Here is a 14,995-nt window from a genome sequence, read left to right as displayed (position 1 = left end):
TGTTTTTGCACCTGTACAGTGCAAATTGTTTGTGCAATACAACACAAATACAGTAATACTTTGCTTAAACATTACAATTCAAAATGTCTTTCTTGAACAATAGCACCAAGTAATTTAACAAGAATTATACAATGAAAATATATATCAATTTTTTATTTTGCCATTATTTAACTCGCAAGTCAGTTAAGAACAAATTCTTATTTTCAATGACGGCGTAGGAACAGCCTAATGATTTGTTATGTATTTGAAATTGTGCAAATTAATTTACTTAAGCTCCAACTATTTCTCAATTTGCTCCACCTTATAATATTCTTCATCTTATATAAAGTAATACTTCTCTTTAGTTTAGATTTTTCTCCAATGTAGTTATACTTAAAAAATATTTATTCTACATGTTTTAGCATGGACAATGCCACTAAGGGCTTCCACCATTTTAATGTAGTCAACTGGGTGGGGATTCATGAGTTGGTAACAATAAGCCAATGATGAAGAAAAAACACGTTTTTTTGTTTGTTGATGCCATATGGCCTCTGGTTCTATAGGAAATCACTATCACCATCTGCTGGTCAGTGACTGAACTTGTACCCATTCTAAACGATGACTGATCTAATAATGTTATACTTTCTATAAAAATGTATTTCCTTGCATACCTATAAAATTGTATGCCAGAACCTCCAACCAAAGACAATTTCTGGTATTGTATGGCACTTTGGCGTATGGTAACCTTAGGCACGATTCTGAAAAGGATCACTTCACTGGGTACTTAGTGCTCAATCCTATCACATGTAATTGAGTTACACTCACATACCTCAAGTTAAGATATAGCCCTTAATGACCACAGGTAGGTACAAGGACTAGATAGGGGAACATGCTTCCCCCTATTTTATTCCTTCAGATCAGTGGTCACTAAAAAGCCTTATCACTATACTTACCATGTACACACACTTTCCATGGAGGCTTTAAAAGTTTATTTGGCAAACTTAAACTGTCACCACTTTGTGACAAGTTCTCTTTGCAGACAGGGAAACACTTCAATGCAGGAAGCTATGAGACTCAACCATGAACCTGCAGTCCAACAACTCAAGAAATATGAGGTGCAGTAAAGGCACCTTTTCTCAATGAGTGACTTTTGCAGTGTTGCAGACATGTGTGCAGGCATTTGTTCACAACACTGAACCCCCCCAGAACTTGAGTTGCCCAATGTTTTAATGGAAAACGTGTTGTATGGTACTCTATTATATTGCATATTTCCCCTTCACCTGTCCACTCTGTATATTATCGTAATCCTCATACTGTATTTTGTGTTTGCCCCAATACAAGTAAAAAGCATGACCTGACGCACACCCAACATTTTTTGTAGAGGTGCTGCCTGCTGACTGATGGAGAGAGAACTGTATAAAAAGAAAGTCACACTCTCTATATATACTCCCAACTATTGAATGGGTAAACCACACACACGCATTGTTATTACCAGAGTGGAGTGTTTATATAAATCTTACACTACATCTTTATATCTTTAGCAGGATGCAATTCGCTAGATGCTAGGGTGGCAGGTAGCCTAGTGGTTAACAGGATGCAATTCGCTAGATGCTAGGGTGGCAGGTAGCCTAGTGGTTAACAGCGTTGGGTCAGTAACTGAAAGGTCACTGTTTTGAATACATGAGCCGATTAGCTGAAAAATCTGTCGATGTACCCTTGAGCGAGGCACTAAACCTGAATTCCTCTTCTAAGTTGCTCTGGATAAGACTGTCTACTAAAATGTAAATACAATTCTTGTCATCAACAGTAGCCTGAGTGAATTACAGACATTGTACTGCAGCTCAACTATTATACTCCTGAGCAAACATTCCATAACTGCAGGTGGCAGTATATCTTCAACCTTGGCTTCATATCTGTTCAAATAACACACTCCAGGTGGCAGTATATCTTCAACCTTGGCTTCATATCTGTTCAAATAACACACTCCAGGTGGCAGTATACAGCTTTTCAGTTTGTTTGCCAACTCATAGAACTAGTAGAAGAAGAAAATGGACTACTTGAAAATGGCGATGGCCTCACCATTACTGACGCCATTAAGGCACAGATATAATGTTGCGATCTCCATATAACTCTGTGGACTCTCCCCTCCTTGAGTTTGTTAAATCATTAACATGTGAATGAAGTGAAAATGAAAATGAACAACACCACCAACCTCACACTTGTGTTTTCTCTAAGGAATGGAAAAAGGGATGGAGGGATGGATGCATTTCATAGAAGAACAAAAAAGACTATTTGGAGCATATTGGAAGATAAATCCTGTCATCATATAGCCCTTATATACTGTGAGAATAATAATGATCACGGCCCTACGGATCCTCATAGGCCAATTATGCAATCGATATGGTTCATGTGTATTGAAATTAATTATATGTACACATGAAGACAATTGAAAGAGTGAAATGAGAAACGTCATTGTTTGCTAACTGATTGACTTTGATAATGGGGATTATAGATTGTATCACCATTCACTGTTTGTATTCTTTCATAATTTATGATAAATAGTTGAGACTAAATGACTCGCGGATGATTACTATTGACTTAATGAACTGAACTGTTGAACTCCCTAAATTATGTTAATAATGAATGATCTGATTTGATCTTTGATTATGAATTTGATTGGATACATGTTATTTATTTCCTTTGTGATGCAGCACAGACTACTCAGTAAATATACCACTTTATGGTTGAAGGAATTCCTGCCTCAGTCTCATCCATTCCTCTGTCACCTGACACATGACCACCTGTTCACCTTCACTGTCAGTCATCCTACCTGTCCAGCTACCCACACAGATTCCACTAATCTTTCAATGGTCCTTCGAACTGGATGATGACTGAACCAAAGACAGGTGAAAAGGAAATGGAGGCGGCGAGGGAAGAATTGTCTCCACTGGAAGGAAGAAGAGAGGAGGAGAGAGCAGCTGAGGGTCTTGGAACAAAGGAAATATCCAGGACCTAAGCTTAAAGCAACAAAGGCTTCATCCTCAACCACCAGAAGCAATCCAGATCCATTCCCCTGTGCAGCCACTGACCTCCTTCGGAATGTTGAGATGCTCTGGAAGATGGACACCTTCTCCAACCGGAAGCTACAGGAGGTCACTCGCTCGAAACATGACTCCTATGCATTAGACCTCCCGGAGAAGAGCACCACCACCACTGGAATGGATGGCGTTCGCAGGTATGCAACCCCACTGCTACGGGTGCCCAACCATCCTCCTCTGGCAACCACGACACGGGCTGTACTCCCACTACTGCGTGGAACGGAGCGACGCCTGGTGAAGAATCCTGAGCTTGCAGAAGTTCATAACTGAGAGATTCATAACCTTGTGAAGGCAGGCTACGTCACTGAAGTGACAGCTCATGAAGAGGGAAACGCACTCTGTGAATCCTGGTATCTCCCTCACCATGTTACCCAGCAACATGGTGGGAAGTATAGACTTGTCTTCACCTGTTCAATCCAAGCTGCTGGTCAAAGCCTGAATGACTCTCTACTCCCCGGACCAACCATAGGTCCGTCCTTGGTCAGTGTCCTTCTCCGGTTCCGGCAGCACTCTACAGCCATCAGTGGAGACATCAAAGCCATGTATCAACAGATTCGTTTACTGCCTTCTGACACCACACTGCTCCGGTTCATTTATTTTTCTGTGTTGGTAAAATTCATTGTGTTAGAAATGGCAGAGGAAATGTTAATGCGTAAATATTGCTATAATAACCATCATATTGAAGTAGACTTGGGAGTCACGCAATGATATGTTGTGCTGAAATTCGTTTTTATTCATGTAGGCTACACTACCTAGGTATCCATCCAATTGGCAACAAAAGTTTCAGGCAAATATTTAAAAAGAATCGGCATAAAAACTATGCGCATTTTTACCCACCAGACATGTGTTTCCATAAAATGTGCGTGATGATGTAATCAATCAATCAAATGTATTATAAAGCCCTTTTTACAACAGCAGATGTCACAAAGTCCTTAAACCCAGCCTAAAACCCCACAGAGCAAGAAATGCACATTTAGAAGCACGGTGGCTAGGGGAAATCCCATAGAAAGGCCAAAACCTAGGAAGAAACCTAGAGAGGAACCAGGCTCTGAAGGGTGGCCAGTCCTCTTCTGACTGTGCAATTGGAGATTATAAGAGTACATGGCCATTAAGATTTTTCATAGCCGAGCATTCAGAGGTCGAGAGAGAGAGAGGGTCGAAACAGCAGGTCTGGGATAAGGTAGCATGTCCGGTGAACTGGTCAGGGATCCAGGGTATACTACAGTCATGCCCGCAAAAAATACTACAGTAGAGTCTGTAAAAGCACTACTATATTTATGTAGTATATAAATATAGTAATACTACAGTATTTAGACCATAGTATACTATAGTATTTTTTTCATGTGGGTTAGCTTTAAATTTTTTTAGTGTTATTCTTGACACATTTCTAAATGCATTGTATCCACACTTGTGGTTGTACTATGTTTTTAAATAGTCAAATAAAATCAATCAATCAAGGGATACTAAAGTGTGTAATATAGTACTCTACAGTATAGTACAACATTCTATAGTAAGCCTGGCTTACATGATCGAGGGGGATACTAATGTGTGTAATACAGTGTGTGGTATAGTATACTACAAAATTCAAAAGTAAGTACTACACATGATCAGAGGAGAATACAGTGTGTACTATATTATTCTACAGTGTACTACAAAGTCTATAGTAAGCACTACACGATCGAGGGATACTACACTGTGGAGTATAGGATTCTACAGTATACTACAGTTTACTACAGAATTCTATACTAAGTACTATAGTATTCTATAGTAAATTGTAGTATTTTTTTAAACGTGGGTACCCCTGACATAGGCTGAATAAATCTATTACTTATAAAACATTTTATCAAAGGGTGATTTAGGCAATAGCCATGCTGCTTATTCTAAAATACTGTCACCATTTTCATTAGTCTTGTAATATTGCCTTACATGGGATTGATTTTGACATTGGTGTAGATATAATCTGCATGTGCACAAATTGATACAATTAAACCAGTTGTTCTCTGTTATAAGTAAATTGTAAACTGTAAATTCTCCTTCAAATCCCTGGGGGAATAATAACTTGTTTGCTGTCCTAAATATAACTAACACATGATGGTGACTGCTTATACCTCCTGAATCTGGGTCAGACTGAATCTGTGTCTGAAATGGCACCCTGTTCCCTATATAGTGCACTACTTTTGACCAGGGCCCATAGGGCTCTAGTCAAAAGTAGTGCACTATATAGTGAACAAGGTGCCATTTCAGACAGATCCTGACACACCCTTCTGATGTATGTGAACAGCTGCTTGATAGAGTGGAGTGTCATGTGGAATATAGGTCTGTCCCATTCCACCATGGTGACCACATTTTGACATCATAGGCAGCAGCATGTGAGGACCTTTACACACACTGAGCATCATGTGTTTGTGTCATAAGTTAATTATTACGGTTAAAGTGTTTCTGTGGAGCCATTGTGTAAACAGCAATTAGCCTGGGGGTCGTATTTTTGAATTACGGTGACATTTGTGCCCCTCAACTTTGCAACCATGAAAACACTTAAAATGACATAGTTATTCATCATACATGTGTTTGTTTATATTGAACTGGTAATTAATGTAAAACATAATGCAAGTCCTCTATACTGTAAAACGTGATTAAAGTAAAGCAAATTTGCTTGTCCCAGTAGCGATGAGTAGAGTTTGACATATTCTTGGGATTTAGAGATACCGTATCGAGGTATTATTTGGAATGATAGAAAGTATACAGAAGTATTCTATATATTATATAGATCAAATTCCATGCCCAAATGCCTTAAAGAATGACCCATGGTGTCACAAAATAATTGCGTTTTGTATTTTGAGCATTGATTGTTATAGACTGCTAATGTGTACTGGCACACAAAGTAAGTCATGTTTTTTTAGGCCCTACACTTGTTAGCAAGCAGTAAGAAAGTGAAACAGACAGACACTTACAGAAAGACCCTAATAATAACAGAACATTCCATCAGTCTTCATCATACAACAGGGAAAGAGAAAAGGATCTCGTTTGTTTTGATGACGTGTTATCACGATGACGAGTCTCGCTGAAAAGCTGGATGAATGTGATATCATCACCTTGCCCTGGCTGATGGCGCATGACGCTCATAATCGTGACGCACGGCTCTAACGTCACTCCAATGTCACACCTCACCCTCAGACGTACACAGCCACTTCAGCCACATGGCTCTCATGGAACTCATGTTGCGGAAAATCCTGACAAATGTGGATGATGGACACAAATACATCCCCCTTTTTAACCTGTAGATGAGAAGTTAAGATATTAAGGAAAATACTGTTTGCCATGTCAGCTAAACATTCCCCTTATTTCTCTTTGCACAGATAGAAGAGGCTCTCTGTGTGTCTGCCCTTTTTAAGAATGTAATTGTGTCTCTGTGACTAAAAAATGTCCACATGTTCTTTTGCACAGCTAAAGGGTGTGATAATCCTCACACAGGAAGCCCCCGAAAGCCCCCTGACAAGCGGTTGCAGCTGTACTACCCCAATCACAGCCAACAGCTGAAGTTCAAACATGCTCCAAGGCGCTAGCTATCAAGTTATTCGAATTGAGCACAAGCTTATGGTATTGACCACCTATTTAATCATATTGGTGTTTGCTGGGAGAGTCTTTGATGTCTGGTGAAGTTAGCTACATAAATCATAAGGTGAATAACTGCACTTGGTTTGACAGGGACATTACATTTTGTACAGTGTGTGAAGAGAGACCTGCTTGTCCAGATTGGCAGTTGCACTGTGACGCTATAGGCAGTATACAGTACGCGAACTAGGCTGCGTCTTATGTTCTGTCATCCCCACTCTATTTGGCAAAAGAAAATCTGTGCCTTGGAAAACAGCCTTTCACACATTCTCAAAGCATGAGTCAGATAGAGACAAAGAGATTGAATTCAGTTACATTCAGTTCGGTCTATATTGTATATTAAGAAAACCATTTCAACACACCAGAAAGACTAATATACACAGCATTGTCTTGACATGAGAACAGATTCAAACTGTCTCAAGCTGATATGCGGTAAGAAGTGGACTATGGTTTTCACACTTTCTGTTTTCCCAATCAACCATACATCAACATTGACCCATGATTGTGTTGTAATCTTACTATTAGGTATATACCCCTTGCATAACTTCTGCCATGTTTATTTACCAAGAGAACGAAGCAGAAGACAAATATCTGTTGTTTGCTCTAAACCGGACAATAAAGTTGTCCATGAGCCCTATACAGAGCCCCATACAGTATCTAACGAATCCAACAGTAATGCATCAGAGTACAGGAAACAGATGTGTCATCACAAAGCCCTAACAAGCCTGGATGGGAGCGAATTGAAATCGAATATGTCTGCTAAAATTACAACCACACTCACTACTGCTTGACAACCTCCAGTGGTCCCATGTAGAGTTGACCTCCTAAAGGTCAGTGGTGTGATGGATGGAGTCCAACAGTAAGAATAAGGCACGAGATGTCTTCATCACAGAAACGGACGGTGGGCCGGTCCATCTTTTAGTCAAATAAATAAATCAAATGGGCCCTGTTAAGAAATGTTATTATGGTTTTGGTGCAGAACGATCATCATTTGACTAATGGGCTGCTGTCCCATTTCACGTCCACCGACCCAAAATAGTTTAGTGAACTGGCCCATTTGACCCCAGTGTGTCAGAAATGCTTGGGCCGATTTATGGTCCCAGTCCGCCCCTGCTTCATCACAAAAGTCCTGCATGCAGTATACTTCACATTGTGGGAAATGTCTACATGTTTTAAAAAATGTGTCCCAAGGGTACTGTAAATACACATGTGGTCAATTATATTATTTGTTGAAAGATTGCAGGAAATTAACATTTTTTTCATCTACTGCTGTTATCAGAAAAGAGATTCATAGATATAATAGTTTTTGTTAAGCCTATTTATTTATGAAATAACAAAGTAATAACATACTGTAAATTAATATTATGAATCTGGAGGTATCTGGTACAAAATAAATCTAATTTAGACTGTTTTAAAATCAGTTTAATTTACACCAAATACAATAATGCAATAAAAGTTGTTACAATCAATAATCCATCTAAGCAATGGTCCACAGCTTAGTAACTGGTGTGTTGTTTGAACGTAAGGCTTTGAACTAATGTGTTCAAATGACATACATGCTGTCAAGATGCATCAATAGTATGGCCAATGTGTAGAAAAGGCACATAACATTCTATTAGAAAAAATCATATTATTGTGTGCTCCATTGAACTGAAAAAGGGTCTGCCTTGAACTAGGTGACACTCATAAGAGTATAGATAATTAAAGGATAATATCCTCGCCTCTTAATATCATTTTAATAAGAATGTTCGAAAATATATATATATATACACACAGTATTTCTTGATGGAATTTGGATAGAACAATGCATATACTGACTTTAACGTACATTTACATGATACTCTTTGCAGTATGCTACACACCAATCGTTTTACACTTTTGGCATTAGCGAGTTCATGTATTCTCAGATGAGGCATAATGAAAAACAATTCAACTTAATTGTGGAGCACTTTATAAACACTGACATGTATTTTCACGGGTCTCGACCTATTCTATTATTTCCTTTCATCTGCGGTTTCTCCCCCTGACAAACCAGCCAGATCACAGATAACAAGTAAAGACTGAAACAGGCCAGAAAGTCATAATGGTATGCAGCAAAAAAGAACACCACAAACAGGACGATGTATAACAGTGCTTTTGAGAGATTATGCCAAGAAAATGTTTCTCTCCACCACATGACATTGCTCCTGGTGCTATCCTGCCCTCCCTCCACAACGGGCACTGCACTTGTAGATTGATGCTCCACAGACACTGTGTCTGGCTGATCTTCCTGGTTGCTTGCCTCATCCACAGACTCACTGATGGACGGCATGGACAGCCTGCTGCCTCTTCTACTTATCGAGGGCCGTTTCCCAAGACTCAGGTCCTTGTTTCGCTGCTTCTGTGCAGCCCTCAGACTGTGCATGTACAGTTCCATCTCATCATCTGACGGGGACTCGGTGGACGCGTTGTCCGCCTCAGCCCCACCTTCACCCTCTTTCTCACGGGCAGGTTCATCTGTTTGAATGTAGGATTCCCCGTCTCCTTTGATGGAATCCATTTCCTCTCCTCCAAGATGATTGGTGTCCGGCGTTACGTCATTGTAGCAAAGATTTGACACTTCATCCGTCTTTAATGTATTTTCTTCTGGGCCTGATTTTTCTGCAACATTTCCATTTGTGCTCTCACCCCCCTTACCCTCACAAGGATTGCCCATTGGCTTGCTTAACTCATCCACCAATTCATTTTGATCATCGAGTAATTCTACATCTACTTTGTCTTTCTCTGCTTCCTCCTCCTTCTCTTCCGCTACAATCTCCTCTTCCTCCCAATCTATCCATTTCACATCCCCCTCCTCTAATTCCTCCAGTTCTTCTTCAACAACCATCTCGTCCTCCATTTCTTTCTCTATTTCCTCCTCTCCTTTCACCAGCTCTTCCTCCCCCCTTCCTTGTACCTTTTCCCATAACATAATTTCTTCTTTGTCCTTATCCACCTCTTCTACTGCCAACTCCTCCTTGGTCACCTCCTTCCCCACTTCCTCCTCTGTTGCCTCCACCTCCCCTACCTCCTCCAACTCCCTTTCCCCAGCCATCATCTCCACTTCTACTTTCTCTTCTTCCCATTTGCCCTCTTCCACATATTCCCCCATCATCTCCTCCTCTTCCTCTTCCACAGTCCCCTCCCAGTCTTTTCCTATTATATTGTTCATCAGCAATGGTTGTCCATCACTTGGACCTTTCTCGTTCTCTGTAGGAACTAAATCCTCCTTATTTTTCACAATGACCAGGTCATCTTCCTTATGAATATCTTCTTCTTTGGACATTGGGACCTTGTCAGTGTCTTCATCATAATCATCCCTCACATAGTTTGTCATCTCGCCTTCTTCCTCACTATAAACCTTACTGTCAATAGAATGCCTGTTTTCTTCATCACCAAAGGTATTTGACACTTCAACTGATGGTTCACCCTTCACTTGATCCGTTTGTTTTCTCATCAACTTCTCCAATGATGTCCAACCCTTAATGACAATGGGGTCCTCTTTTAACATTGTCCCACTGGTTTCTTCCTCCAGTGTGTCTGTACAGGTCACAGCTACGCTTTGGTGCTCAGTGGGGATCTTTTCCTCCATCTTTGTTGTTGAAGTGAAAACCTTTAGGTCAGCATACACAGGCTCTAGCATGGCTATATATGTGCCTACTAATTCTGTGAATGTCCCTGTTGACCATTCATCAGTGTTGGCTGGGGAAGGGTTCTCCATTTCCTCTGACTCATCAGGTCTCTCATATCCACCACTGTACCCCTGCATATACATTTCAGCAGAGACATGTTTAGACCCCATTTCAGTTTGTGACTGTAAGAGACTGCCTTGTGTTGTGTCTATCAATGTTTGTGTTTGTGAAAGTGTTGTGTCTGGAGGAGTTTGTGAAAGTGTTGTGTTTCGTAATGGGGTTTGTGTCTGGAAAAACTCGCTGTCCTGGTGGATCTGGGACTGGGGAGGCAGAATGTTCTCTTCAGGCCCCTGGAGGCCTGAGTCCTCTTTGGGGATTTGTGCCCTGAGAGCAACAGCAGTGTGCAGGGCAGTGTGAGCCCTGGGAAAACCTCCTGCCTTTTCTGACAGAGGTTCAAGTTCAGACTCTTTTTCTGCACTTAATCCAGAGATGAACTGTCCTTGGTTTGATTCAAGATATTGCTGTTGATCTACAGGCTTTTCTTCAGGTGTCCCGTGGGTATCAGCTGAAACACAGGAGTGAGTTTCTACGTAACTCTGGACTGTACAGGCTGTTGAATCCCTTCCATGCAATGTCCCCCTTGTTCGATTCCCAATATCGGTTGAGCTCTGGCTCTCGCTCACCACTCTACCAAATACCTGACAGTATAGTGGGGCCACAACATTTCCAAACGTAAAGCTAATGGTCTGGCTGCCTGGGACTGAGCCTGCTGTGCTGTTCTCCAACCTCACAGTGTTATCTGAACGTGTTCCTTCTGTGCTGATGGCAGATCCACCCTTCTCAGATTCCATCTGCATCAGAGCACTTCCTTCCACTTTAGAAACAGACGTATCACCATTTTGGCACAGAGTAGCGGGTTGATCAGTTAAATCTGACTTGTTGCTGAGGATCGGTGAGGCATGTTCCTCTCCCAGCTCGGATGGGGCTGAGCTGACCATTGAGTCTATGTTCTCAGGTTTCACTGACTCCTCACAAGACGTGCTGTCCCTGAGACCAGGAGACAATTTGTTGCACATAGCTAGAGAATCTGAAGTCGCCTGCAGCCCAAACATTTTCCTGTGCTGTGGTGGCAGTGGTTGTACCACAGGCCCATTTGAAGGTGTTTCCTGTGGGATCTGTGATGGTTCCACTGCTCCCTTCTCTTTCTCTTGGGTCTCATCCTCTCTCTGAATGAAGTAGTCCTGCACCTTCACCAATCGTGCTGCCTTTCGTCTGTTTCTCCGGCTGGAGTTGTGGCTGCTCTCAATCTGTCAAACAGCAAGAAGGATAGATTCAATTTAGCTTTCTCACACAATGCCTCCTCAATTGTTAGGCTAGTTTGGGGATGATGACATTAAGATTGGCACATTCAGATTAAATATTGCTCATGACCAAGCCAAAATATATTTTTAGACATTTAATTTTGGCACCCCAAACCAAATCTCACATGAGCACTGGCCTCTGGCCAGTAACATTTGAATGTTTGAGATTGTAATGTAGCCATTGCAATGTGTTGCTTAGTCACTCATGTGACCATGTAAGACCTCTCTAAGCTCCTGTCATGGAATATATATAAATACTTGGCATTTGACTCAAGTGTCATAAATATGCAACTAGTACAGTATGTTAAAGTAGTGACTACCAGGGCTCGGACATCAGTGATCACATGACATATTGAGAAAGAGCAACAGGGTTCACTGTCTCCTGTTTCTGAGGTCACCTCAAGCTGTTTAAAGATGACCTATAAAGAAATCACTCCTCCATTTCCTGGTTGCTAAAATTCTAAAGGTTCACTTAATTTCGATTTATGTGACAAAATAAGCAAGTTTAGTGTAGAGAATCATTGTTTAGTGTAGAGAATCATTGTTTAGTGTAGAGAATCATTGTTTAGTGTAGAGAATCATTGTTTAGTGTAGAGAATCATTGTTTAGTGTAGAGAATCATTGTTTAGTGTAGAGAATCATTGTTTAGTGCAGAGAATCATTGTTTAGTGCAGAGAATCATTGTTTAGTGTAGAGAATCATTGTTTAGTGTAGAGAATCATTGTTTAGTGTAGAGAATCATTGTTTAGTGTAGAGAATCATTGTACCATCTAAACTGCTGTGAAATATATTTTCCATAACCAGAAACATTGCATTTTCAGCTGGTATACAAAACCGAAAGCAAAAGACGCAAAAACGAAACTTAGAGCATATAGAACAGGTCTACCGCTTCTTATACTTGCTTTCAATGAGCATGACAGATCTATAACACACAGTTCTATGTGAATTTAGTGGGTCGCTCAAAAAGTTACATATTGCAGCTTTAAGCCTAACCATTGCATTTTACCATGCCATTTACTCTAGCTTACACAAAAATGCAATTAAACCTTGCATTAATTATCATTGAAGGCCACAATAACAAGTAAGGCTCATTTGAAAATCGTACACAAAAGTTATGTCAAGCTATCTATCACAAAAGCGTATGTTGTAAGAATACCATGGATACATGACTCATCTGTAAAAGTTCTGAAATCCAAATGCTGCAGGTGTTACTCACCAGTAATTTCTGATGATCATCTTCGAGTGCTCCTGACTCAGACTCAGAGATGTTCACACTAGTCATCTCTCCTCCACGTTTGTTTACATCTAGAGAGGAAAAATCATCATTTACATTAGTTAATGATTTAATGTAATTGATTTAATGTAATTTTAGTGTATGGCAGAGTCATTTAACTTTTTAATGATTTAGTACAATGAATGATTACCTGACGATTCATCACTGATGGATAACCAGTTTTCGTCACAGGGAAATTCATGACTGTAAATAAATTAAACGAAGCTCAGGAAAAAAGACCCAACAACAATTGCCCAACATTTACTGTAAAATCATAATTTCATAATAAACTGCAAATTGGCTTATTTTTAGGAAGCAAATATATCTAGATATATGTAAAACGGTGTATTTTGAGGCGAGGCATTATCAATGTGAAAGCATCAAAGCTTTCACATGACTGGACCACTAGACTGGACCACACATTTTCAGAAACGTACTGCTGTAGCATTCAATCATTCCATCAATCTACACACACTCAAAACAAGCCTGTTTTGATTCATCTGATCATCCTCACATGTTGGCTTTCAGGATGCTTTTCCTACGCCCGTTTTCATATTTTTGTGCTTTATCTTTCAGCCCTTTGACTTTCTGGTGACAAAACATCACATAGTTCCGGTCACTATTGTTGGCCCAGAAAGTCCCAACAGGGGTCTCATACCGGAGACAGAAGTCCACTCTGGCCCCCTTTTCCCCAAAGGGGGGCACCAGGGTGAGCTTGAAGGAGAAGCAGTCAGTGTCTCCATTGCTGGACCCTGGTATGAACTCTGCCAGCAGGTCAAAGTGCGTGACCCAGGCATCCAGAGAGGTGCGGATGTACACCATCTTATCAAATGAGACATTGAGAACACGGACCACGCCCCTCAGTATCGTAGTCCCGCGGAGTAACTCAATGCTCTCCAGCTCTAGCTTCTGCTCCTGAACCCTCAGGACCATGGCTTCTTGGGACGGTGGAGGAGTGTATAAGGAGGACAGGTAGTATTCCTCTACCTCTTTCTCTCCCTCAAGGGCGTCGAAATTCAGCGGGATGGTTATGTCCCACGAGTCAAACTCTTTCACGTTCACCAGGTTTTGGCCAAGGGCGTCCGCAAAGGACACCCTCCTGGAGCTTGACGGTGTCAGCTCGAGCTCGCAGTCCTTTAAGTCACTGGAGCTCCTTCTCCGTGGAAGAGGGGAGGACCTGGGCCTGATGCCACCGATCACCTCCGCATCAATCGCCTCGTTCCCGTCCCAGGTGATGAGCCCTGGGACACCCAGGAGGCTGCTGACCCCAGTGGGTCTTGGTTCAGCCGTAGCAGACTCCATTGGGCTGTCTAGTGACAGAGTGAAGGGGAATCGCAGAGCCAAGTTCTCTGCTTCTCTCTGGCAACTGACATTCAACATGTTGTGACTAAACAGATGGAGTCGAGTTACAGATGACATTGTAGCGAGGGCCAGCACTATAAATAGGTCAGAAGGGACTTCAACTATGCAGTGTGGGCTCAGGAGAACACTGAGAAAATAATATCAATCGCTGTTCTTTGAGACACTGCTTCACAACAATGGTATAAATATTCAAGCATTTGAGATATAGGCTGATCTTAACTAACTTCGTTATTTAATTCAAAGTAATCTCGGCACCCAGAACCAGACCTCGGGTGTGCACTGTTAAGTCTGTCACCAAAACAAACATTTTCTAGGATAGTTTGTTGTCTCCTATGTGTAATGTTATGTTAGTCAACTTCTCCTAATAAGGGTCAAAGGGTTAATCATGTCATAAATACTGGATAAAACACGTTTTGTTATAAAGGTGAAACTCCTTGTATAGACACTTCAGGTTAACTGCCGACACGTCCCAAATTGTTTAAAATATTAGAAGCCTTTTTTTCTCTCAGAATGACAAACTCTGTATTACATGGAGCATCATTTGCTTAATCAAAAATGACAAGTGTTAACCCCCTCAAAATGGCAAACAATGACCACATAGCTCCAGTCTTATCTCAGTGAGAGTTAGCTAGCTGCGTCTTGTAACAACTCACAATCTAC

At 41.0% G+C, this 14,995-nt stretch overlaps 1 protein-coding gene across 2 annotated transcripts; it reads right to left on the bottom strand.

Annotated features, from left to right (window-relative positions):
• Positions 1-8,095: 8,095 nt before the first annotated feature.
• On the bottom strand, positions 8,096-14,378 carry ppp1r3ab (protein phosphatase 1, regulatory subunit 3Ab). 2 transcript variants are annotated; one of them, XM_020456510.2, is made up of 4 exons: positions 13,632-14,378; positions 13,125-13,177; positions 12,917-13,005; positions 8,096-11,646 (listed from the first exon to the last, which is right to left on the bottom strand). In XM_020456510.2, the coding sequence occupies exons 1-4, from the start codon at positions 14,351-14,353 to the stop codon at positions 8,662-8,664; spliced, it is 3,849 nt and encodes a 1,282-aa protein (XP_020312099.1). In that variant the 5' UTR covers positions 14,354-14,378; the 3' UTR covers positions 8,096-8,661. The 2 variants fall into 2 exon arrangements, with proteins under 2 accessions (XP_020312099.1, XP_020312098.1); XM_020456509.2 differs by having other exon boundaries at positions 13,488-14,377.
• Between the last annotated feature and the right edge of the window lie 617 nt (positions 14,379-14,995).

Source organism: Oncorhynchus kisutch, linkage group LG22, assembly GCF_002021735.2.
Source record: "Oncorhynchus kisutch isolate 150728-3 linkage group LG22, Okis_V2, whole genome shotgun sequence".
Taxonomy (NCBI): domain Eukaryota; kingdom Metazoa; phylum Chordata; class Actinopteri; order Salmoniformes; family Salmonidae; genus Oncorhynchus; species Oncorhynchus kisutch.
This window is presented reverse-complemented; position numbering and strand designations above follow the sequence as displayed.

Bases quoted from the DNA above. Each gene is read 5' to 3' on its own strand.
- ppp1r3ab (XM_020456509.2), bottom strand. From the start codon at position 14,353: ATGTTGAATGTCAGTTGCCAGAGAGAAGCAGAGAACTTGGCTCTGCGA. The intron at 13,178-13,487 runs GTGAGGATGATC...ATTTATTTACAG, and splicing joins AGCATCCTGAAAGCCAACAT to TCATGAATTTCCCTGTGACG. The intron at 13,006-13,124 runs GTAATCATTCAT...TTTCCTCTCTAG, and splicing joins CATCAGTGATGAATCGTCAG to ATGTAAACAAACGTGGAGGA.